The sequence below is a fragment of the Sorex araneus genome, chromosome 3 (assembly GCF_027595985.1).
Source record: "Sorex araneus isolate mSorAra2 chromosome 3, mSorAra2.pri, whole genome shotgun sequence".
Lineage (NCBI taxonomy): Eukaryota > Metazoa > Chordata > Mammalia > Eulipotyphla > Soricidae > Sorex > Sorex araneus.
Window position 1 is genome coordinate 119,543,023 of NC_073304.1, and position 25,631 is coordinate 119,568,653.

General features: G+C 59.3%; 1 protein-coding gene across 1 annotated transcript in view; it reads right to left on the minus strand.

The window, feature by feature from the left end:
• Window positions 1-1,966: 1,966 nt before the first annotated feature.
• SLC29A3 (solute carrier family 29 member 3) overlaps window positions 1,967-25,631 on the minus strand; it is a 42,127-nt gene continuing 18,462 nt past the window's right edge. The window contains exons 3-6 of the mRNA XM_055131903.1: window positions 22,683-22,765; window positions 15,768-15,994; window positions 6,900-7,062; window positions 1,967-3,122 (exon numbers count right to left, since the gene is read on the minus strand). Coding sequence (XP_054987878.1) covers window positions 2,468-3,122; window positions 6,900-7,062; window positions 15,768-15,994; window positions 22,683-22,765 — 1,128 coding nt within the window. The 3' untranslated portion in view covers window positions 1,967-2,467. The remainder of the gene's footprint in view (window positions 3,123-6,899; window positions 7,063-15,767; window positions 15,995-22,682; window positions 22,766-25,631) is intronic.

The window sequence follows — 25,631 nt, forward strand, 5'->3', positions numbered from 1 at the left end:
GTGCACACCTCTGCCCCGCCATGTCCCTGCTGCCAGCTGGCCTCAAAGGGGTGCTCAGCCTCAGGCGACGGTGGGCTCAAGCCCAAAGAAAGGGGTCAGCTGCCCCGCCAGACTCTGGCCAGTGGCCACAGTCACTCACCCCGGGGCTCACTGCTGGTGACAGCTGGACCAGTGCTGGTCCCCAGGGGGATGACCCCACTGTGTCATTCTCAGGCGTGGTTCCGAGGAGCCCACTTGCCTTCGGGGTGAGTGACGGAGGCCACTGGCCGCCTGCCCCTGGTGCCATCTGGGTATCTCTCCGGGGGCCGACCAGCTGGCCTGCACCTCTACCTGGGACCCCGCCACGGCCTGACTGGGCTGGGAACTGGGCTGACCTCTGCTTTAATGGATGAAGGGAGCAGCCCCTCAGACCCGGGGCAAGACTGGCCCGATGCTGCCAGCAAGGAAGCTCTGGCCGGCAAAGTCACCCCAGATGCTTCTTTCCGTCAGGCAGCCCGGCTGGGTGAGCACTGGCCAGCGTCTGCCGGGAACTGGCTCTGACCGCTGTAGGCCACCCCCCCATCCCACATGTACCTTCCCCATCAGCCGAGTGGTCCTCATCTCTGACCTCAGAAGGGGCTATTTTTAAGCTGAACTTCACCGTACAGCTCGTGCGGCGTGAGGCGGCAGTGCTCAGGGACCGTGCAGAGCTGGGCATGGACACGGGCTTGGCACGATGTACCCACTCGACTCACTCGCCAGGCCCAGAAACGATGGAGTGATCTACCACAGCCACGCTGCGGTGCTCAGGGGTCACTCCTGACGGTGCCCGAGGAACCCCACGAGGGGCTGGGGGTCATACCACTTACTTTCCTGTGGGAGCCCCCCCAGGCAGTGCTCAGGGGCGACTCCTAGCTCCCTGCTCAGGGTCACTCCTGTAATGCCAAATCTGCACCGCAGCCGCTGAGCAAGCCCTCCGGCCCCAAGACTGCAGTGTTCAAGTAAAAGGGACAGGCTGGCCCCCAGCGAGTCACCTGAGGTGCTGCTGAAACAGCCAATGCCCCGAAGGAGGAACATGCAGGCTGGGGGGCACACCGAGGGGTGAGCTCAGGCTCCTGTGGGTGGGGGGGAGGGCAGTACATTAAAAAAATAATAAAATGCCTACCCCCCCTTTTTTTTAGGTGTCAGTAAACCTTTCAAGGGTGTGCTCCTGGATGGACAGCCAGATGGACGGCACAGTGCCCCTCCACCAGGGGGGTTGCTGGCGGCTCCCGGCTGACTCGGCGTCTGCAGGGCACAGCAGCCAGCAGGCTTCAGAGAAGCAGCCGCTTGGTTCATGGCTCTCAGGACGGCCACGTCTCGGGGCCGAGCCCGTTCCTCCCGAGTGACTCCTGAGAAACAGCTGCTGCTTGTCCGAAGGTCCTCCACTCCGTTCCCGCAGCGGCCTGCTCCCCACAAGGCCCAGCCAGGGAGTCCGGGAAACCAGAACCCACCCTTGTTATCTGGGTACCCTGAGCCCACCGGACCCCACCGACCCGGGAGCACTTTGTGAAGCCGAAGCTTCAACAGGCACAACGGCTCCCAACAGACCAGGACAGAGCAGCAACAAATTCTCTGGAGCATGGTGGACCAGGAGGGGGCTTGGGTGTGCCTGACCCCAGTTCAATCCCGGGCACTGCTTAGGGTCCCCCAGGTACGACCAGGAGTGACCCCTGAGCATCGCCAGATGTGGCCACAAACCCAAAATAATACTCAAGCCCACGACAGTAACAGTGATGATTCCCCAGGAGGGAAGGGCACCCCCGTGGCCCACCCCTGGTTGCACGTGCAGGAGATGGGGACCCCCTTCCTGGGGCTGCAGCAGGCTGGCTGTGCCCCCTCGCCCTTCAGGCCTGGGTTGGACAGGTGGAGTCTGGGGAAGGGCGCACTCCATCCCCACCATCTGGGGCAGCCCCTCGTGAGCACTGGAGACGCCTGCACCCCAGACACCAGTGAGACTTCCTGTTTATTACACCTCGAAGCCCGGCCTCGGTGTGCTGTAAACACAGACTGGACAGTGCCCTGCACTGACCGCGGTAAGAGGCCCTCCCGGAAAGCCCGCCTGGCACACACCTGGTGCCAGAAACAGGGAACAAGTCGAGGGAAGCAGTTCCGGGAAGGCCTGTCATCCTGGGGTGCCCGTCTGCGGGGGGTGCCCTTGCCCACAGGAGGCCGGGCTCTGCCTCGGTCTGGGGCAGCGAGGGGCCCCCCCGGGGTCGGGAGGCCTGACAGTGTTCACATCCAGCCGTCAGCCGGGGCCTCAGCTCCGTGACAGACGACTTAGGCTGCTCCAGGGCGCCGCTAGGCTGATAAAAAGGTCCAGGCAAGACCCTCAGCCCGGACGCCATAGCCCGGCTCTGTGCCTGAGTGCTCCAGCCAGGGTCCCAGGCTCGAGTCTCAGGAGTGGGCTCTGCTCGGCCAGCCCCCGGGCTCTCGCTCTGCCCGCCACCTAGATCAGGTGCACCAGCAGCGCAGAGCAGCCGGAGCCCAGCACCAGACCCAGGCACAGGTAGAAGGACATCACCACGCCTGTGGCCTCGGCCAGCTCCCGGGGCACGATCTTGGGGCCGTAGATGAGGGCCAGGGTGCTGAGGTAGCCATTGCTGAGCCCCAGCAGCGAGGTGAAGACCACGGGGTAGACGTCGGAGCGGAAGAGCACCGTGTGCAGGTGGCGGCGGGGCTGGTAGTTGCAGAAGACCAGGAGCGGGACGAGGCAGGTCCGCAGCAGCACCAGGGCCGGGAGCAGCCGGCTCTTGGGCCCCGGCACCTGGATCCAGGCGGTGACCTGCCGGCCACACAGGTCAGCCACGTTGTACAGTAGGAAGGTGGTGAGCGGCACAAAGAACTTGGTGGCCCACGGGGAGCCCGAGTCCCTGTGCAGGGACTCGATGTTGGTGGAGAGCGCGGGGAAGACGAGGCTGGTGGTGAAGAGGAGGTAGACGACGCAGAAGCCCAGGCCGGCCGTCTTCTTCAGGATGGGGTGCAGAGGCGGTGTCGGGGCGTCGCTGGCCGTGGGGGCCAGCAAGGGGCTGCTGGGGGCGTCCCAGGGCGGCTGCTCCTCTGCAGGCAGTGTCCGGGCTGGCTTCAGGGGCCTCATGTAGTACCTTCAGGGCAGAGACGCGGGGGGCAAGGTCAGAGGGGGCTTCTCAGGGTCACGGGGGGCAGGAGGGGGGCCCTTGGCCCTGCAGGGAGGAACCAAGTACAGCCGCCCAGGGCGAGGGGAGACTGAGACGGCGTGTGGCCACGTGGCCGAGACGGAGGTCCTCGGCCTGCTGGCCCTCGGCCACAACACCCAGCTCCAGCTCTGCGGGGAAAGAAGAACCCGCCCTGATTGCCTGAGCTGAACTCGGGCCTGCCTCCCTGGCTTTGGTTGTATTTGGGGGGGGAACGGCGAAGAGACAAAATAAGCTTGAAACAAACCCCCCCCCACTGTTGTTGCTGGGCTTGGGGTCACATCTGGCGGCACCGGAAGCCCAGGCCTCCTGCAGCAGAGCAGTGCTCCAGCCCCTCATGCCTGGAGACAGACAGCTTCAAATTATAAGGTTGGGGCCAGAGCGACAGCACAGTGGGTAGGGCACTGCCTGGCCACAGCCGACCTGGGATCAGCCACCCAGCACCCCATACGGTCACCTGAGCACTGCCAGGAGTGGTTCCTGAATGCAGAGCCAGGAGTAACCCCTGAGCACTTCTGGGTGTGGCCCCCAAAACAACAATAATACTACTAATGAAACAGAAGTATGAGCTCGACACTTACTTGATGCCATGGATCCATAATATAATAATGACAAAGATAATGATAATGATAATAATACTACTACTAATACTACTACTAATAATATATACCTATGGTCCTCGGAGCACAGAGCCAGGAGTAAGCCCTGAGAATCACCAAATATAGCCTCAACCCCCTTCTCCAAATACATATTGAGGAACTTTTGAATTCCTGTAAAAATAAAAGTCTACTAATAAAAACTAGTAATAATAATAATAATAATATAGAAAAATAATTGTTCTATATTATTACTATAGGATAATAATAAAGAATATAGAATAATAATCCATAATATAGAAGATCAATCTGTTGACAAGAACTCGCACCTCCATGGGGTGCCAGAGAGAGCTCGTGGCCACTGTGCTGCGACAGGCTCTGCCCCCTGGAGCCCAGACTCTGCTCCTCAGCGTGGTGTGTCCCGGGACAGCGGGACTCTGGCTTCCACCCTCCTCTGGCCCTCTTGGGGGCAGGCACTCCCCTGACGCGGCCTCAGTCTCCCCCTTTAAATTGGAGGGATTCTGGGCCAGAGCAACAGTACAGTGGGGAGGGCACTTGTCTTGCAGGCAGCCGACCCAGGTTTGATCCCCAGCACCCCATATGGTCCCCGAGCACCTCCAGGAGTGATTCCTGAGTACATATCCAGGAGGAAGCCCTGTGCATCGCCCTGTGTGCCCCCCCCACCCAAGAATAATCAATCAATAAATATATAAAGTGGAAGGGTTCTGCCACTGCGAGCTTTTGAGGGGCTGCCTGTACCCCCTCCATCATTGTGAGCAGATCACAAGCAGGTCTGGGGGGCGGGGAGGGGAGGGGGCTCCTCATGCTTCATTCCCTGGGGGGCTGAGGGGATGATCGAGCCCCCCCATCCCGTTTCACAATCCCGGGTGGGAGGGGAAACCTTGGGCTTGGCCCGGTTCCGCATTGGCTCCTCGTCTCCAACCTTGTCGGGGCTCACTGCCCGACCGGTTCCTCTGCTCAGGCTGTTCCTCAAAAGCCTTCCTCCCTGCCCTCCCGCAGCCCACAACGTCAGCACCCTCGAGCACTGGGGACCAGTTCCTCCTGGCGCAGGGGTGCCCGGCACGGCCCTGTCTTCCTGGGAACAGCGCTGTGGGCTTCCTTTAAAGTAAGACTCACTCTGAGAACCCCAGAAGCAGAACTTTTCTCAAAGCCTTTCTGTGACCCACCCCTGACAGAGCCTGAAGTGGCAGAGGGACAGAAGCTTCCCCACGGGGGCACAGCCCAGGGGTGCTCTCTCGAAGCGGCAGAGATTCTGGGCCCGCCCCATTGAGGCTGGGAAACCATGGTCCCATTTTGCCTGGATGGGTCCTGGATTGAGTCCCGAGAGTCGGTTTCTGGAAACCTGGGCGGTCCAGTCCCAGAGTGAAAGTCGGCTTCCAGCTGGAAGCAAGTCCATGTACCAGGGGCCAGGGAGCAGACGTGGGGGAACAGGACAGCAGGGGACGCCCCTGTCCTCTGTTCTATCAGCGCCTCAAGAATAACAGTGAACTGGGGCTGGAGCAATAGCACAGCAGGTAGGGTGTTTGCCTTGCACGCGGCTGACCCGGGTTCGATTCCCAGAATCCCATATGGTCCCCCGAGCACTGCAAGGAGTAATCCCTGAGTGCAAAGCCAGGAGTAACCCCTGTGCATCTCCGGGTGTGACCCAAAAAGCCAAAAAAAAAAAAAACAATAAGAGAGAATAACAGTAAACAGCTGGACAGATAGTACAGCGGGCAGGGGACATGCCCTGCATGCAGCCGACCCAGGTTCAATTCCTGGCACCCCCTATTGCCCCCAAACCCATCAGAAGTAACCCCTGAGTGCACAGCCAGGAGTAAGCCCTGGGTATTGCCAAATCAAATCAAATTTAAAAAAAAAACCCCAATGAGAGCCGGAGAGAGCTCAAAGGCTGACACATGCCTTGCACAGGGTAGGTAGGCCCAGACTCCAGCCCCTGCACCCTAAAGCCCCAGACTCCAGCTCTTGGACACTAAGGCCCCAGACTCCGGCCCCTGCAGCCTAAGGCTCTCGCATGCACCGCCAGGAGTGGCCCCTGAGCACTGAACTGGGGGTAGCCCCTCAGCACCACTGGGTGTGGCCACCTGGCACCAAACAAATAAAAATAAAAACAGCAATGAGTAGCGACAAGGAGTTAGGCAGTGTGTGTGGTGGGGGCGAAAGGGGTGGAGGTGGGAATGGACACGAGCCGGCCAGTCCCCAGGATCCACACGGACTGCCTCTGCTAGGGCTGTATCACTGCTGTGGATGGCCATGGAGGACTGCCAGGTATGGCCCCCAAGTCTCTCTCTCTCTCTCTCTCACACACACACACACACACACACACACACGCACGCACGCACGCACACGCACGCACACACATGCACACACACACTCACACATACATATGCACGGATGTACACATACTCACTTGCTCTGAAAAGAGTAAGCATGGAAAGAACAGACCAGACATATGATGTTCTCGGTTCAATCTGCAGCACACATAGACACAGGCAGAAAAAATAAAATTCTAAAGGGCCAGAGAACAAAGCCAAAAGGTCAGAGTGTATGTGGGGGCCCTGGACAGCAACTCTGGCGGGGCTGGGAGCAACTCCCAGGGCACCACAGAGTTGGCAGAAAAACCAAACAGAATGACAGACAGCGGGAGGGGCCAGCTGGGGGCCACAGGGCTGCTCGAGGGGTGCAGAGTGACCCTCTGGATGGCCTCCCTCCTGGACACAGGATGAGCCCTCACCTCCACCCGACACCCCACTCGGCAGCCGGGATAAAGCAGGAAATAACCTGCACAATCTCTACACGAGAGCTCACCCTCCAGTGGGAGCAGGCAATGGGAGAAACTCACATCTACTGGGATGCTGGATACAGACATATGTGGGAGACAGGGACGGAGGGAGGGCGGCCCGGGAATGGGACGGAGGGAGGGCGGCCCTGGGTATGGGATGGAAGGAGGGCGGGCCCTGGGGTATGGGACGGAGGGAGGGCGGGCCCCGGGGTACGGGACGGAGGGAGGGCCGGGCCCGGGGTACGGGACGGAGGGAGGGTCTCCTGTGGGGTGCCCACACAGCAGGAAGAGCAGGCGAGCCGGCCTCACCTGGCGTACTCCAGCCGGGGCAGCAGCAGGTAGAGCCCGATGCAGAGCCCCAGGAAGACGTCCGCGGTCAGGAAGAAGGCCAGAGCACTGTCTGTCACGTGGCTGGATGCCGCCAGGTCCACCAGCGCAGCCACAGCACTGATGGTGCCCCCCATGGCGCCACCTGCAGAACAGAGCAGAGAGTCAGAGGTCACACACACCCTGAACCCCGCAGGCCTCAAAAGTCTCCTAATAAGCATGCATCCATCCACAAGGAGCTGCGGGCACTGTCCGTGGGCTCTGTCTCTGGACTCTGTGTCCTTGGGCTCTGTCCGTGGGCTCTGTCTGTGGACTCTGTGTGCGTGGGCTCTGTCTTGGACTCTGTGTCCGTGGGCTCTCTCTGTGGACTCTGTGTGCGTGGGCTCTGTCTGTGGACTCTGTGTCCGTGGGCTCTGTCTGTGGACGCTGTGTCCGTGGGCTCTCTCTGTGGACTCTGTGTGCATGGGCTGTGTCTGTGGACTCTGTGTCCGTGCGCTCTGTCTGTGGACTCTGTGTGCGTGGGCTCTGTCTGTGGATGCTGTGTCCGTGGGCTCTGTCTGTGGACTCTGTGTCCATGCGCTCTGTCTGTGGACTCTGTGTGTGTGGGCTCTGTCTGTGGACGCTGTGTCCGTGGGCTCTCTCTGTGGACGCTGTGTCCGTGGGCTCTGTGTCCGTGGGTTCTGTCTGTGGACTCTGTGTCCGTGGGCTCTCTCTATGGACGCTGTGTCCGTGGGCTCTGTCTGTGGACTCTGTGTCCGTGGGCTCTGTCTGTGGACTCTGTGTGCGTGGGCTCTGTCTGTGGACGTTGTGTCCGTGGGCTCTCTCTGTGGACGCTGTGTCCGTGGGCTCTGTGTCCGTGGGCTCTGTCTGTGGACTCTGTGTGCGTGGGCTCTGTCTGTGGACGCTGTGTCCGTGGGCTCTCTCTGTGGATGCTATGTCCGTGGGCTCTGTGTCCGTGGGCTCTGTCTGTGGACGCTGTGTCTGTGGGCTCTGTCTGTGGACTCTGTGTCCATGCGCTCTGTCTGTGGACTCTGTGTGCGTGGGCTCTGTCTGTGGACGCTGTGTCCATGGGCTCTGTCTGTGGACGCTGTGTCCGTGGGCTCTCTCTGTGGACGCTGTGTCCGTGGGCTCTGTCTGTGGACTCTGTGTCCGTGGGCTCTGTCTGTGGACTCTGTGTCCATGCGCTCTGTCTGTGGACTCTGTGTGCGTCGGCTCTGTCTGTGGACACTGTGTCCGTGGGCTCTCTCTGTGGACGCTGTGTCCGTGGGCTCTGTGTCCGTGGGCTCTGTCTGTGGACTCTGTGTCCGTGGGCTCTGTCTGTGGACGCTGTGTCCATGGGCTCTGTCTGTGGACGCTGTGTCCATGCGGTCTGTCTGTGGACTCTGTGTGCGTGGGCTCTGTCTGTGGACGCTGTGTCCGTGGGCTCTCTCTGTGGACGCTGTGTCCGTGGGCTCTGTGTCCGTGGGCTCTGTCTGTGGACTCTGTGTCCGTGGGCTCTCTCTATGGACGCTGTGTCCGTGGGCTCTGTCTGTGGACTCTGTGTCCGTGGGCTCTGTCTGTGGACTCTGTGTCCGTGGGCTCTCTCTATGGACGCTGTGTCCGTGGGCTCTGTCTGTGGACTCTGTGTCCGTGGGCTCTGTCTGTGGACTCTGTGTGCGTGGGCTCTGTCTCTGGACTCTGTGTCCTTGGGCTCTGTCCGTGGGCTCTGTCTGTGGACTCTGTGTGCGTGGGCTCTGTCTTGGACTCTGTGTCCGTGGGCTCTCTCTGTGGACTCTGTGTGCGTGGGCTCTGTCTGTGGACTCTGTGTCCGTGGGCTCTGTCTGTGGACGCTGTGTCCGTGGGCTCTCTCTGTGGACTCTGTGTGCGTGGGCTGTGTCTGTGGACTCTGTGTCCGTGCGCTCTGTCTGTGGACTCTGTGTGCGTGGGCTCTGTCTGTGGATGCTGTGTCCGTGGGCTCTGTCTGTGGACTCTGTGTCCATGCGCTCTGTCTGTGGACTCTGTGTGCGTGGGCTCTGTCTGTGGACGCTGTGTCCGTGGGCTCTCTCTGTGGACGCTGTGTCCGTGGGCTCTGTGTCCGTGGGTTCTGTCTGTGGACTCTGTGTCCGTGGGCTCTCTCTATGGACGCTGTGTCCGTGGGCTCTGTCTGTGGACTCTGTGTCCGTGGGCTCTGTCTGTGGACTCTGTGTCCGTGGGCTCTCTCTATGGACGCTGTGTCCGTGGGCTCTGTCTGTGGACTCTGTGTCCGTGGGCTCTGTCTGTGGACTCTGTGTGCGTGGGCTCTGTCTGTGGACGTTGTGTCCGTGGGCTCTCTCTGTGGACGCTGTGTCCGTGGGCTCTGTGTCCGTGGGCTCTGTCTGTGGACTCTGTGTGCGTGGGCTCTGTCTGTGGACGCTGTGTCCGTGGGCTCTGTCTGTGGATGCTATGTCCGTGGGCTCTGTGTGCGTGGGCTCTGTCTGTGGACGCTGTGTCCGTGGGCTCTGTGTCCGTGGGCTCTGCTCTCATGGGCTTTGCAGCTTTGGGAGGAAATGGGTCACGCATGTCCCTCGCCCAGCTTCAGGCCTTTCTCATGTGGACCTGGAGGGAGGTTCTGAGGGGGCCTTGCTGCCTGTGGACTCTGTGTCCACCTCCCCCCTTCACCCTCCAGCCCTTCTGCCCTGTGGGCGGTCAGGCATTTGCGTGGGGCAGAAGAGAGGCATCTCTGTGGCTGAGCACAGGCTTTGCATGTGGAAGGCCCAGATTCGGTTCCTGGCACCACGCGGTCCCCTTGGTGAGGAGAACAGACGCATGTCTCTGAGGGTGTGGGAACTAGCTCCCCTCCCTGCCGCCACCGGGAGCAGCCGAGCAGCTGAGGAACAGAGGCTGCCAGGCAGGCCGGGCCGGGGTGCTCGGTGCCTCGGAGAACCCGCCCACATGGCCGAGAATGGGCGGGCGCAGGGTGTCCTGGAAACGGTGCTGGCCCTGCTGAGCGAGTAACATGCTCAGGGGCGTCTGCTCCTGCCCCTGTCCGCCTACCGCCTGCAAAGGCCTCTACACAGTGAGCTCTCCCCTCGCTGGGCCCAGGCTGGGGAGGGCGTGTTCCGGCGGGCCCGGGTGAAACAAATCCTACTTTTTTAAAATTTATTTTATTGAATCACCAAGTGGAAAGTTACAAAGTTCTCAGGCTTATATCTCAGTGATACAATGCTCAAACACCCATCCCTTCACCAGTGCCCATATTCCACCACCAATAAAAACAAAAACAAAACAAAAACAAAAACAAAAAAAACCAGTATACATCCCACCCCTCACCCCCCAAACCCCCTACCCGTGCGATACTGATAATTTCACTTCCTTTTCTCTTTACCTTGATTACATTTCAGATTTCAACACACAACTCACTATTGTTGTTGGAGTTTCAAAACAGACTCACTATTTTTGTTGGAATTTATCCCCCAAGAATACAGCTCTATTGACAAGGAAATATTTGATAATAAGTTTTCCACTGATGAGAATGAAGAGATAAAATGTCGCGCAGCCGCGGTAGCCGCCGCGCAGTTTACAATTTCTGTATTATAGTAATTAAGTCCATGGAGATTTAAGTTGGAAAATGAATCATTTCCCTTCCTGGAACAGCATGTAGCAAAAGCTTAGTTCACAGTCTCCACACATGGTTGCAAGCACTTGCTGGAACCCCAAATCCTAAAGCTGTCTCTGGTTTCTGCTCGTTCCACATCCACCGGTTGTGGAAAGGCATGGCCACCCGGGTCGAAACTCGGCCGGAGCCTGAGCTCCGGCCCGGGCTGAGACTGCCCCGGTATCCCGCGGCTGTTTCAAGTTCAAAGCACATTTTATTTTTCCTGCACCACAAAGTTCGTACCTGCTCAAAGGACCCACAAAATGTCAGACACCACGCCTTCTCCCGGAGGGGAGAGAGACCAAGAAGGAAGGATATTTCCTCCGTTAGCCGGCGTGGGGCAAAAGCTTAGTTCACAGTCTCCATAACATGGTTGCAAGCACTTGCTGGAACCCCAAATCCTAAAGCTGTCTCTGGTTCCTGCTCGTTCCACATCCACCGGCTGTGCAAAGGCATGGCCACCCGGGTTGAAACTCGGCTGGAGCCCGAGCTCTGGCCCAGGCTGAGACAAATCCTATTTTCAAGGCACTGTGAGGGAGCACTTGGTTTCTCCCAGTCCAGGTGGCTGAAATCTGTAACATCCCGAGCACAGAGCTGGGATTAGCCCCACACCGCCAGCTATGACCCCCCCACACACCCACACACACCGCCTGCTATGACCCCCCAACACACCCACACACACCGCCTGCTATAACCCCCCAACACACCCACACACACCGCCTGCTATGACCCCCCAACACACCCACACACACCGCCAGCTATGACCCCCACACACCCCCCACACACACCGCCAGGTGGTACCCGCCCCTGCCATGCACTGCCAGGTAGGACCCAATCCGTCACCCCCGCCCCCACACACACACTGCCACGTATGACCCCCCCGACACATACACAAACACACCACTGCCATGCATGACCAACCCTCCCACACACACACTACCAGGTCTGAATTTACACACACACGCTGCCAGGTATAACCCAACACCCCCTCCCTCCCTGCACTGCTGGGTATGATCCAAACCCCTCAACCCCACTGCCGGGTATGACCCCACTCCATGCTCTGCCAGGTATGGCCCACCCCCCACACACACACTGCCAGCTATGCCCCCACCCACACCAAACACGTTTACTATTCATAGATGAGGCACTGCAGAGCCTTTCCCCTGCCCTTGTCCCTCAGACACACCACGTAAACTGAGGCAATCTCAGGAATGTTCTGGCACAGGGCACAGAGCTCCCCATGTCCTTCCCTCCACAGGCCACAGACCCCCTCATACCTCAGGGACAAGCATGCGCATATACTCTCTCAGCACCCTTCACCCTGAGATACACACACTCTCTCAGGGATCAAACGTGCACACACACGCATGGTCTCTCACCCTCATCCCTCAGAGCACCTTGTCTCTCCTCTTTTTCTCTTTCTCTCACTCTCTTTCTCGTTCTCTCTCTCGCTTTCTCTCTCTCTCTCTCTCATTGTCATGGTAACACACAACACACACAGACATATTCTCCTCATGGTTCCCTAATGCACAAAGACCCTCACACGCCTCACCACATACTCATACCTCATCCTGTCTTACACACACACACACACACACACACACACACATACAATCACACACCCTACCTCGCACACATGCTCTCTCACAGGGCCCCCCCCCCCACGCGCTCTCATGAACACGTGCCTTCTCAGATGCACGCACTCCCTCACATGGATGCGATGGCTCTTGACACAGGCAGGCCCGGGGCGTGGAAAGCTGCCCCTCTCACCCCTGCAGCGCTGGAGGTGCCTGGCCGGTGGGCACAGAGGCCTGGAACGAGCAGATGGCCGGGCCCTTCCCCTTGCTCACACACTTCGAGGGCTCACAGGACCTCGGGGCACTGCAGCTGCTCAGCTGACCCGGGATAGACCCAGGCGGGAGGGACAGGGCCTGGCCACAGATGCCTTCAACACCCACAAGTTGCCGGGCGGGCACGCATGGTCTCCTGACACGCGTCCACCACGCCATGTCGATAGGCTGCTCCCGAGTCAGGCACTGTACCGTCCAGCAGCCCCAAATGCAGTGAAGCCTGACCTGGCCCCCAGGAGGGGACGACGGGGGAGACGGCGGCACCAGGGGGACAAGCACCCAGCGCCCAGCCCGGAACCAGACCACCCGGACACTGACACTGCCAGTGCCCGGCTGAAGGAATGGCTGCATCTGCCGGCTCCGTGCTATAGAAGGCTCCGCGGCGGGTTCAAGCTGGCAGGTGGGCATTGACAGCTCCGTCCTGGGTGGGCAGCTCTGCCTTTATCCTGTCTGCTGTTGACCAACGCAAATGGGAGAGGGACGTCCACAGCACCGCCCCCCCAGTGGGGGAGGGCCGGTCCACTGCACCACCTTGCCCCAGGGGGAAGGCCCGTCCACTGTACTTCCTGCTCTGCTCAAAGTTGCTCTGGCTCTGAGGGGCCCAGCCCGTGTCCCGGAACCTACAGTTCTTCCCCAACCTTCTCCACAGGACCTCCTCCAGCCCTGGGCTTGGGATGGGAGCAATAAGGGGTCCCAGAGTCACAGAGTGATTCAGGGCTTGGAGATTCAGAAATTTTGCTCAAAGGAGCAGAACGAAGCTGGCCCTAACTCCACACTCTCTGGGCTGTGTGACTCTGGACCTGTCACCTGACCTCTCTGGACCTCGGTTCCCTCATCTGGGAAATGGGCCTGTGGCAAAGGTCGCCGCTGGCAGCGCAGGGCTAGAGATGAGAGGACTGTGACAGGACAGTGCTCCGTGGATCTGGGCAGCTGTTAGGTCCCTTCCCACATCAAAGCAGCAGCAGCAGCAGGACGTAGCCTAAGCCGAGCAGTAATCCCCGCCTGGTGTGGCCAGCGTTGGCGCGGGCTCCCCGGCTGCCCCAGGACCATGCTCACGTGGGCGCGGTGCTGCCTGCTGATTCCTCCCCCGCCCGCCCCAGCAGTATCTCCACCATAAACCTGGCCGCGGGGAGCCCATCCTTCAAGACTCCCGCCCTTATCTCATCAGTTATGGAAATACATGCAAATGAGGGGCTTGCAAAAAACACCCGCACGGAACAGCAAAATAAATGGATCGTTCCCCAGACGCTACAGAATCCAGAGATGGGTCCCTGGGACCAAAGCGGGGGAGGGAAAGTGCAGAGTGGGGGGACTCTGGGGGCTTGGTGGCTGCTGGGTGCCCGTTGGGAGCCACCTCCGAGAGGACAGACATAGGAAGCCCACGGTGACGGGCCCTGCAGCAGGTTGCTGGGCCTTTCCAAAACTGGACTTGGGAAAAAGTCACAGGGACGTCCCCTTCTCCAGAAGGCCCCCAGGGGACGGGCTGAGCCCGAAGGACACAACTAACAGGAAGGTGTGGCCACTAGCTCCCACAGAGGTCAGGGAGGCACCTCTCCTCGCAGACTGGGGGTGGCTGACCTGAAGCCAAGTTTAGGGTCCCACGGGGGAGCCCTAGAAACTTAGCCATCTGGCCTCCATCATGAGCGGGTATGAGGCCGTTTCTGAGTGGATGCTGAGCTCTGGGTAAGACTGTCCCGCCTCTGAAGCTTCTCACGAGAAGAGTGCATTTATGTGTGCGTGTGTGTGCGTGTGCATGCGTGCACGTGTGTGTGTGTTGGGGCACCCCACAGAGGGCTCAGCCCTGCCAGGGTGGTGGTCTCCCACAGAAGTGAGATTCTCCCGTGCCTCCATCTCACCGCGGGGTGGGGGAGCGATGGCTCTGGTCTAGACACCAGGCGAGGGACAGCACCCAGCTTTACTCCTGGGCCGCCCTGGCACAGGGCAGCACCCCCACAACACCCACGGCTGAGGGGACACCTGCCCTCTGCAAGGCTCGAGGGCCCCGGAGACATATGGCGAACCTCCGGGCATGAGGGAGGAGGAAGAGCAGGAGGAGGGAAGGAACAGGGGGCTGGCGGGTGGGAGAAGGCGGTGCTGCTTGGTGGGGTGATGTTTTCTTGGGGGCCAGGGCCCCTCGAGGGTTGCGCCCAGGGCCTCAGACGTCAAAACAAGTGGTTTTTTGTTTGTTTGTTTGTTTTTGGGTCACACTGAGTGATACTCAGAGGTTACTCCTGGCTCTGCACTCAGGAATTACTCCTGGCGGTGCTTGGGGGATCCTATGGGATGCCAGGGATCGAACTTGGGTCAACCGCATGCAAGGCAAATGCCCTACCCACTGTGACCCCCAAGACAAGTGCTTTGTTGCTGAGTCACATCATGGATGCGTGCATACACACACGTACACACAGAGGTGCTCAGGGCCAGTGTGTGAGCTCCAGCCCTCTGAGCATCTCCCCAGCCCCCTAGAGTGTACTTTTATGGGGGAGGGGGTCACACCCGGTGATGCACAGGGGGTACTCCTGGCTCTGCACTCAGGAATTGCTCCTGGTGGGCTCAGGGGACCATATGGGATGCTGGGGATTGAACCTGGGTTGGCTGTGTGCAAGGCAAACGCCTTCCCTGCTATGCTCCGACTCCAGCCCCTTGATGCAGTTTTCAGAATGGATGACGCATGTGCCTCTGGCCCTGTTCTTGTAAAATATTCACGCCTACCACGGAGACTCGTGGGGGGTTTAAGGTACACTGCCCTCAAGGTCTCACAGAATTGAGTCACGGGGAAGTACAGGAGTCCAGGCCTGGCTTTTGCAACCCAAAGGGCTCGCCCCGGGAAGCCCAGCCTCCAGGGAGACGGCGAGGCCCAGCACCAGCCACCTCCCTGGACTCTGGGCGCCAAGTCCGAACCCGCTGCAGATTTCTGAGTCAGGGAAGCGACTGCTACTGTATGAAGCCCCTAGGTTTTGGGGTGCCTGGGGGCCCGATTATCGCAGAAGACGCCCGTCTAACAGTTTCCTGTTGTTCTGTTGGTGGTTTGTTTTCTTTTTTTTTGGGGGGGGCACACCAGGAAGTGCTCAGGGGTTACTCCTGGCTCTGCACCCAGGAATTACTCTTGGCAGGTTTGGGGGGTGCCGGGGATCAAACCTGGGTTGGCCTCCTGCAAGACAAGTGTCCCGCCCACTGTCCTGTCTCTCAGGCCCTGTTCTGAGCCATTCCCAGCCGTGGACGCCCAGACAGGGGGCTGGGGGCTGAGCCTGGGCAGCAGCACCTCACCTGGTGCACCATCCCCGGGCCCCTCACAGCTTTCTGGAAGAGCCACGGTCTGCTCCTCCGGGATCCTTGGCACCCGACCCCACCCCACGGCCCCTGGGCAGCTGCCCGGACCCGGCTCACCTGAAATCAGCGCCTGGGAATCCCTCATGGGGAAGGAGGCCGACATGCCGAAGACGCTGCTGTTGAAGACGGTGGCAGAGCCGCTGACCACGGCCATGCAGACGATGGTGACCGCGAAGAAGCCTCGGGTCCAGGCGGAGGTGTCCACTTTCACCAGCACCGTCATCACCAAGAAGATGGCCAGCATGATGGTCAGCGAGGTCAGCACCCGGGTGTGGACCGGAACCCTGAGGCAAAGAGGCCAGAAGCAGTTAGACTCCCAGTGGGCCCCTGGGGCGTCCTGGTGCCTGTTCTCAAGGGAAGTGGCTACAACTGTCCACTCTGCAGTCGGAGGCCAGGGGCTGACCCTTGTCCTCCCGGCTGTGTGCCCTTGGGTGAGTGTCTCAGCTTCTCGGTTTTGGTGCTGCAGAAAGGAGAAAAGAGGGGCCCCAGGGCACTCGGGTGAGGGTCTCAGGAGGGGAACAGGTAAAGCCGCCTTTCCCGAAGCGGGCAGTGCCACCCTGCAGAGGTCAGCATCTGGGGCAGCAGGAGCCTCCGTACCCGGGGAAGGTGATTTATTTTTTCAGATTGGGGAGGTAGAGTGCTCAGGGGTCACTCCTGGAGGGGCCTGGGGGTCCTGGGTTGGCTGCGCGCTGGACAGGAGCCCTCTGCAGTACTATCTCTCGGGTCCCGGGCGGGGGCCGCAGGCACTTTCCTGTTTGTTCACTCAAAAAGGCAGATTTCCCAGAGGGCACTGGGACAATTTTTTTTTCTGAAAAGGGGGTGACAGGCCATTAGACTATATGCCCAGGGAACCCCCAGCCTGGCAGTGGGAGGTGAGACCCCCCACCCCCGCCCCTCCTCATCCCAGAACACACTCAGAGTCCTGTATCTAGGCTCTGGGGGAACCCCCTCCTCACGGCTCTGCCCACCTACCCCAGGACAGAGAGGGAAGCAGGCGAGGGGAGAGGCCTTGTGGGGGTCAATGATCGGGAGGTCTGGACTCCATTCATCCTAGGTCCGTGGCAGGACGGAGCCCAGAGCCCTGGCAGACGCCGACCCTGGGGGTCTCGGAAGCTGCTGCCAGCTCCTGTGTGTGGCCCAGAGCCAGCACCCAGCCCACCCAGACACCTGCCCGAGGGCCTGGCAGGGAGGGAGGGTCTCAGAGAAGCGGCTTTCAGACGCCCCAGAGACAGCAAACATCATCTGGAGTTCTTTCCATCAGCAGATTAGACTAAGCTTCAAACGGGCTTGGGCGCCCGGTTAATTTCCCTGGCAGCCACGGGAGGGGACGGGGGGGGGGGGCAGATTAATTACACACCGTTTGTGGGAGGAGGGATTGAAAAACAGAAAGACGTGAGAGGGAGAAAAGGAGCGGACACTCTCTCCACGGTGAGTGGGGGATAGGGAGCCCAGCGAGATCCATTACGTCCAGGTGCTCTCCCAGCAGGTGTGGCTGGAAGGAAGCTGGGTACCGGGTGAGCACTGTGTGCAGAGCACTACATGGGGGGCCAGGGCACGGGACAGTTGGGGCCACGCTGCCTTCAAGTGTGTGATGTGCAGCATGACAGGGCCACGGGGGTCCTGGGTACACCGAGGGCTGAGCTTGCCCTGGGGTCACACAGATCTCGGAGGACACGGGGGACGGGACAGGGTGCCCGTGTGGCTGTGGCGATGGCGCCAGCCTCGAGGGGAGTCTGCTCTGCCCCCTAAGCCCGGACCCCGATCCCCAGGGCAGAGGGGTGTTTCTGCCAGCGTGTCTGTCCCCCCTGCTGGGTGCGTCTCCTCTGTGGCAGCTGTGAGGGAAGGTGGCTGCTGTCCCGTCCACACCCACTTGGCCACACGTGATGGCGTGTAGCGGCGAGTCTGGAGCTGGTGGTCAGGCCGGGCCCACGTGTCCTCCCCGGGCTGTGTCGGGACTGTAGGTCACCTTCGTACAGAGGCATGTGGTGATGGCTGGGGGCACACACAGCACCCAGGGGGCTCCAGGGCATTTTGACAGATTGGCCCCCACTGTTCCGTGTCCCAGCCCCCCTAGAGTGTTCTGCCAACTTCTGGATCTATAATGCCTGGACTTTAAACTTCGTGTGTGTGTGTGTGTGTGTGTGTGTGTGTGTGTGAGAGAGAGAGAGAGAGAGAGAGAGAGAGAGAGAGAGAGAGAGAGAGCTGGCAATGCTCAGCAATTACTCCTGGCTCTGTGCTCAGGGCTTACTCCTGGCTCTGTGCTTAGGGCTTACTCCTGGCTCTGTGCTCAGGGCTTACTCCTGGCTCTGTGCTCAGGGCTTACTCCTGGCTCTGTGCTCAGGGCTTACTCCTGGCTCTGTGCTCAGGGCTTACTCCTGGCGGTACACAGGGTCCACATGGGTGTTGGGGATCGAACCCAGATAAGCCGCATGCAAGTGTCTTCTCCGCTGTGCTATGGCCCCGGCCCCTGACTGTAAATTCAAGGCACAGAATGAGCAAAGCTTTCAGTCTCCAGCCTGTACTCCCACACACACAAGTAACCAGGACAGAGCTGAAGGTCCTAGGAAACAGGCTGCAGGCAGGGGGGCGTCCAGAGACCTCCCAAGACCAGCCTTGAGGAAGGGGTTCCAGGACTGCATTGGAGGGGCCCCCGAGAAGGCTCTGCAGAGATGTGGGAATCTCTGAGAGTCCACGGGCTGCAGGCAGGAGCTGGAGGGGGGGGTGGCCACAGTGGGGCAGGACTCTGGGGACACAGGCTCTGAAAGCCACTAGGTGCTGGGATGCTGGTGGCCACGGCTTAGCTCTGACACATGGGATGATGTTCCTGCCCAGTGTCCCCAGCCCCCCAGAAGCTGGAACTCCCCTGAGTCTCCTCAAAAATCAGCATCCTGGGGCTGGAGCGATAGCACAGCGGGTAGGGCGTTTGCCTTGCACACGGCCAACCGGAGTTCGATTCCCAGCATCCCATATGGTCCCCCGAGCACCACCAGGAGTAAGGCCTAAGTGCAGAGCCAGGAGTAACCCCTGTGCATTGCCGGGTGTGACCCCCCACCAAGACAAAAGCAAAAAATATATAAAAAAAAAAATCAGCATGCATCTGAGCCAGGCTCAGTCCGGGCTATGGGGCCAGTGGCTGTGACCCCCCAGGCTGGTGCAAACTCTCTGGGCCAGCTCCTGCCTCCCCAGAGGGAAGGAGGAGGGGGCCCGATCCTGCTCACGTCCTTTCCACCTCAGGAGGAGAGTGGGGCCGTGCCCACTAGTTCTCAAAGCTCCTCGGGCTTTGGGGATGAGAGGGGGGTGAGAGGGGGTGCCTCACGCAGGCCAGCCTGATAAAGACGTGTGTGTGTGTGTGTGTGTGTGTGTGTGTGTGTGTGTGTGTGTGTGTGTGTGTGCAGGGGCCCCACCAGGCGATCAGCCAGGAAGGGGCAGCTAGCAGGAACCAAGTGTCCCAGGGGCTCTCTGTGCCCGCAGCACGGCAGGGAGACAGCCTGGCCCGGCCTGTTCCCCTCTGCCCACATGCCCCCCCCAACAAACACACACACACACACACACACACACACACACACACACACACACACACACAGCACTAGCTCAGTGCAGCCGGATCGGGATGGGGAGAGGCTGCTGGGGCAGGAAGGTGGCTGTGGAGGGAGCCAGGACCGTGGGAGATGAGGCAGCAAAGGCAAGGCTGCTGCTGCCTGCGGAATTCCTAATGCCCTGATCTCTCCAGACCCTGGGGGTCTGCCCTGGGTGGCTCTGGATCCTGGAAAGCTCTGCAGGGCACCCCCAGCCCAAACCACACTCACGCTCCCCTCCGCTCGTCACCCCGGGCGGGGAAAGCAGAGCCCGGGCGGGGATGCTGTTGGGATGTGGGGGAAAGTCCAGGCAAGCGTGGCCTGGTCAGCAGCTCTGGTCCAGGCCAGGGCCTGGCGCCGGGCACATGAGGCGAAACGCCTTAGAGTACCAGCTATTCCCAGGCGCTAGCCCCCCAGCCCCACCCCTCGCTGGGGAGGGCTCAGGACCTCGGGGAACGATTTCTTCTTAAATCTCCAAAATGTTAATCCTCCTCATAAGTATTTATGATGCTACAGATTTAACATAATAAAACACTTGGCGATTATGGATGAGCCAGTCAGAGAAAGCGAAGGAGGGAAGAAAAGGAGACATTTCAATCTCACACATTAAAGATACACACACACACACACACACACACACACACATACACACACCAGCTGAGCCTCAAACCATCTTTCCGCTGCCTGGAACCAGATGGAGGCCTGCAAGCCTTTTCCCAGGGGCATGCCCTGTCCTGGCTCGGAAGGAGAAGGGTGCTCCGTCACTCGGGCAGGACCGGGGACCGTCCGCGTGCTCACACAGCCACCCAGCACTCTGTGGAGATGGGGTTCAGAGACGGGACCCCCAGGCCACCCCACAGTTCCTACAGACCCAGACCTTCTTTCCTGCCTCCTTCTACCCCATGGTGTGAGACCCGGGCCGACCGGAGAGACTCTGCCCAGGAATCCTGCGGGTGGGTCCCGGGGATTCCGGGAGCAGATTCGGGATGAGGTGGGGCTGCTGCCGGCTCTGCACCAGCTGTGGAGGTGCCGTGGCTGCACCAGAGCTCACGTTCCTGTCTGGGGCCCGAGCTGGGCTGCTGCTCTTCCTCGGAAGAGCCCAGGAGGCATCTCAGGGCTGGCGCTCCAGGGCCCTGAGGACCCACTGCCCCCCACTGACCCTCTCCTCCTTGCCCTCTCCCTGACCTTCACTGATGGTCTCAGAAATTCTCTACAGCCCCCCTCTGGCCTCCTGAACCCCCATGCAATGCGCACAGAGAATGCAGGGTTGGGAGGTGGGGTGCAGTCTGGGGCCTTTCGATGTGGTCTGGGCACATCCCCTGACCTCTGTCCCCAAACAGCCACTGTCACAGTCTCCTTCTGAGGTGGCTGTGCATCTCCGACGTAACCCAAAGAGGGGGTGCCAGGCATGACCCCTTCAAGGAGAGGGGACTGGAGGTCCCCATCCCAGCTAGACAAAGCCCTGCCCGGAGGGCCCACGTGAGCCAGTGAGTGCAGGGCTAGGATGGTGAGAGGGCTGGGAGGGAGTGAGGGACGCCCACCCCGAGGCCCTGTCAGCTCTCTCTCCCCTGCCCTCCTCTTCTGGGCCCTCTTCCTTGCCCTCTGTGCATGCCCCAGCCAGGGACCCAGTGCTGGCCCCCAGGGGCCCCTGGAGCTGAGGGGCTGCCCCTTTCTGCTGCTCGATGCCTCCTGAATGCCCCTTTCCCTCCCCTGCAGTCCCTGCAGGCTGCAAGGACGCTGACGTGGACGCCTGTGCTGAGGAAGGTCCAGGCGCTTACACAGGGGCCCTCAGCTGGAAAGAGAATAGCAGAGGCTCGGGGTATGGGACCTTCACTCTCCTGCTCCCTCTGGGCTGACGCTGGGTTCAGGGTATGCCCACTGAGAGGTGAGTCTGTAACCCCCAGGAACCAGGTGGGAATTTTCTGATTGCCTGGGTCTGTGGGCTACCAGAGCCAAAATTTGGGTGTGACCTCAATTTAAAAAATAAAATGTTTGGGGCTGGAGCGATAGCACAGCAGGTTAGGGCGTTTGCCTTGCATCCCATAAGGTCCCCCGAGCACCACCAGGAGTAATTCCTGAGTGCATGAGCCAGGAGCAACCCCTGTGCATCGCCGGGTGTGACCCAAAAAGAAAAAAAAATGTTTTTGGTGCTCAAGGCTTACTCCTGGCACTGCACTTGGGAGTTATTTTACTCCTGGCTCTGTACTCAGGAATTACTCCTGGCAGTGCTCAGGGACCATGTGGGATGCTGGGGATTGAACTTGTGTGGGCCACGTGCTGCGCAAGGATTCTACCTGCTGTACTCCAGCCCATATCGCGACGGCTTTAAGCCACCGTACTTGAGTATGAGTTCATGCAAACACAGCACAGAAGGCGATCTTGTGTGTGTGTTGGGGGGTATATTAGGTAGGGAGGGTCTCTTTGGGCTCTGTCCATAGCCCTCCCCACAGCTCTAGAACCTTCCCGGAACCCCTGATCTGCGGGTCAGGCGGCCACAGCTGGGAGAACAGCTCTGCCTGCCTCATCCCAGACCTCACTGTGGGGACAACTATCACCTCCGAGTGGCTGAGGGCAGATGCAGGTCAAGGAGCATGCTCTGTCCTGGCCAGTGGAGCCAGAGGTGGCTGGAGCAGGGCCTTCCATCCCGTCAGGGAGATGTGATCACAGAGTCACTGACATTGACTGCTGACGTCTGAATCACAGCAGACGGCAAAGTAAAGCCCGTCTCACCCTCCCGAAGACTCTGGAAATGTGTTTGCCGTCTACTCCGCCATGGTAGTTCAGAATGCGTTGGGTCCAATCTCCTGTGTGTTTTAAAATAAAAGTCTTGGGACAGAGCGACAGAGCAGGGTGGAAGGTCTCTGCCTTGCACTTGGCCGAGCCCGGTTCAGTCCCACAAATCAATCATTCAATCCCTGAGCATCGCCAGCAATGAGCCTGAGACCAGCTGGCTGTGCCGGCTCCCAAACTAAAATCAATTGATGAAAGTCTCTGGGAAGCATCAGCCGGGGAGCCCGGCTCACTGGCCTGGCTGTCCGGAAGCCTCTGTCCTTCTAGGGCGCAGGCACAGGAGGGCTCCGGCCCAGCTCTGCGGCCGTCCTGGGAGCTCCCCTAAATCTGCTGTCTGTGTCCGGGGCTTGAGTGGGTGTGGCCAGCCGAGTGCATTAACCTCAGGAAAGCCGAGAGCCACTGCCACCAGCGCCCTGAGCCCCATCCCCCTGGCCATGCGCGTCCCCTGGTGGTCAGGCTGATGGCCCTGGCAGCTCTGGACAGACAGGCTCTCCACGTCCAGGCCCCAGTGTGAGCCTCCTACCGGCCAGGCTGCAGGGATCTGCACGCACTCTGCATCGTGCTGAAGGCGAGGCGTGAAGGCCGGGTCTGCGGGAAAGTGGCCTACCTGTTGACAAGCAGGAAGTTGGCCACCAGGCACAGCACGGAGGGCACGGTGGAGGCGATGGCCAGGTAGCTCTCGAAGTAGTTCTGCAAGCACAGGGGGAGGCGGTCACCCGAGGGCAGAGCCAAGGGCCTGCTCAGGGGGTCTCTCCCTCTGTCTCAGACACCCTCTGGCAGTAACGAGGGTCTGTGCCCAGACAGGCAGGTCCTGCATCTCCTACCGAAGACCACCCACCCTTCACTCAGCACCACAGCTTAGGCCGAGACCGACGTCTGAGCCTGCCCTCGGACTGCCACCGCAGGAGCAGGACACAGGGACACTTCCTCAAAGAAAGTCCCTCCCGCACGGCCTTTCAGCCCATCGCCAAGGGCCAAGGCTAGCCCGGACGGTTCTGTTAGGATCCGGCTGGTACTCACTTTTCTTTCCTTTCTGTTGGGGGTAGCAGTGGAGGGGGAGGTGTAGTACCACACCCAGCAGTGCTCAGGGCTAACTCTTGGGTTTGTGCTCAGGAATCACTCCTGGGGGAGCTTAGAGGACCATGTGGGGGTCAACCCCGGCTCAGCTGTGCAAGCCAAGCACCTGCCTGCTGTACCATCTTCTGGCCCCTCATTCTCACTCTCTTGCAAGGGGAATTTCAAGAACTGTGTGAACCCTCCCCTCCCCAGCCTAGTGCCCCTCCCTTGGCCAACTCCAGCAGGAAAATTTATTTTTTTAAATTTTATTTTAATAAAGTTGTTCACAATATTTGATTACATTTTAATATTTGAACACCAATCCCACCACCATTACACCATCCCGCCACTGTATTTCGGAAACTTTATTCTAACTCTTAGTATCACTGTATCACTGTGATACTAAGTAGCATAGGACTGGAGCTATAGCACAGCCAGTAGGGCGTTTGCCAACCTGGGTTCAATTCCTCCGTCCCTTTTGGAGAGCCCGGCAAGCTACCAGGAGTATCTCACCTGCACGGCAGAGCCTGGCAAGCTTCCTGTGGCGTATTCGGATATGCCAAAAACAGTAACAACAAGTCTCACAATGGAGGTGTTACTGGTGCCTGTTCGAGGAAATCAATGAACAACAGGATGACAGTGACAGTGACAATGCTGTTCTGACTCTGAATTCACTCCATCAACGGCGCAGTTAGCCATGATCAAAGTCACTGGTGGAAGCAGCTTCCAGCCTGGCCCAGGAGGAAGAGTGTATTTTTCTGGAAGCAGCCAAGGGGTATTACAAAGGACAAAGAACTTCACAAGCAAGACTAAGTTTCCTCCGGGGCCTTCCAGCTCCGGAAACCGGCAGGGACGGTGTGATTTTATCCCTCCTTTGATCTATCCTTTAAAAAGGAATAAAACTAACTAGAGGGGGCCGATATTCCCCTGGCCTAGGTTGTCAAGTCATGGGCACAGGTAGGTGCCAATGCTGGCTTCTAAGCCACGATAACCACGTCCGAGTCTTAAGCAGTCCCTGTGCTGTGCCAAATGCATGGGCTTAAGGTGAATTACATTGTTCACCCTAATTACGCATAGGAAAGAGGCTGAGTGTTCTACTGCAGAGCTCACGGAGCGAGACTTAACCAGGAAACATTTAAGTATGGATGAGTTGAATGTGAAGAATAGGTGCAAAAAAAAAAAATCCTGGAGACAGAAACCCTGGGTGGTGGGACTCTGGGGGCGGGTGCCAGGGAGGAACGGGCATCCCACTGGGAGCGTGAGAGAGGGCAGAAAGGGTGTTTAACATCTCCAAACACCACAAGGAGAGATGTCTGACTCCTGCGTGGTTCCTGTTCGCTTCCAAACCAGAGCTAGAGGTGCCTCATCCTCGGGCAGGGGCTGGGGTGGGGGTGGGGGTGAGAATGTGAGCAGGAGCTGGCTCGGGCTGGGCGAAGGTTCTGGACCTTGAAACAGAAGGTCACGTCTCTTTTCTGGGAACGTCTGAATGCAGTGTGCAGACCGAGAGTCATTCTAAAGGGTCGTTTCTCATCCAAGGCACAGACCCTCCCAAGGCTCTTTGAAAGCCAGCAGAGTGCTCTGTGGGCCTTTGAAATCTGCACCCTGAATACCGGACGGTGGTGGCGGCCCAGCAATTAAAATGATAATCACAGCCAGTGAGGCCCATGAACCATGAGGCTCAGAAACAGTCGCTTCCTTTGAAGTGCCACCTCATTGTTCCCGCCCTGATGGGCTCAGTAGAGCCTGGACGGGTCTGAGGCACTCAGTCAATTATGGGTGGACACAGTGGCTGGGCTGACGTGAGGCCACAGGCACAGGCCCTAGGAAGGAGGGACTGCAGGGGGCCGGGGGCCATGCTAGGGGCACAGTTTGCCCGGGGAGAAGCTGGCATCTGGTTTTCGAGCAGGCACAGGTTACCCAAAAGGCTTGCTGGCACTTACACAGACCACGGCTCTTTACGTATTGGGTGGATATTTAAAACCAACAGTGGACGGGACAACAGCTCCCTCCCAGGACTGAGTCCATTTCTCTGCCTTGCACAGAACGTGCTGAGGGTACAATTAACTGGCCCTGGACTTCTTCCTACTTGAGGACTGGGGCCGTGGGTGGTGGAGGAGGGGGGGCTGACAAGCAACCCCAGGAGCACCCTCCGCCCGCCCAACACCCAGAATCCCTCCCATTGGCCATCGTGGTGACCAAAGTCACACAAATCTAGTTCTGGTGCTCACACTCTTGGTTACCAGGGTCACACACTTAGTGTGGTATGTACACACACACATACACACACACTGTGGGAGCCTACTGTATTACAATATCACTGTAGCACTGTCATCCCATTGCTCATCAATTTGCTCGAGCGGGCACCAGTAATGTCTCCATTGTGGGACTTGTTGTTACTGTTTTTGGCATATCAAATATTTCACGGGTAGTTTGCCAGGCTCTGCCGTGCGGGCGGGATACTCTCGGTAGCTTGCCGGGTGCTCTGAGAGGGACAGAGGAA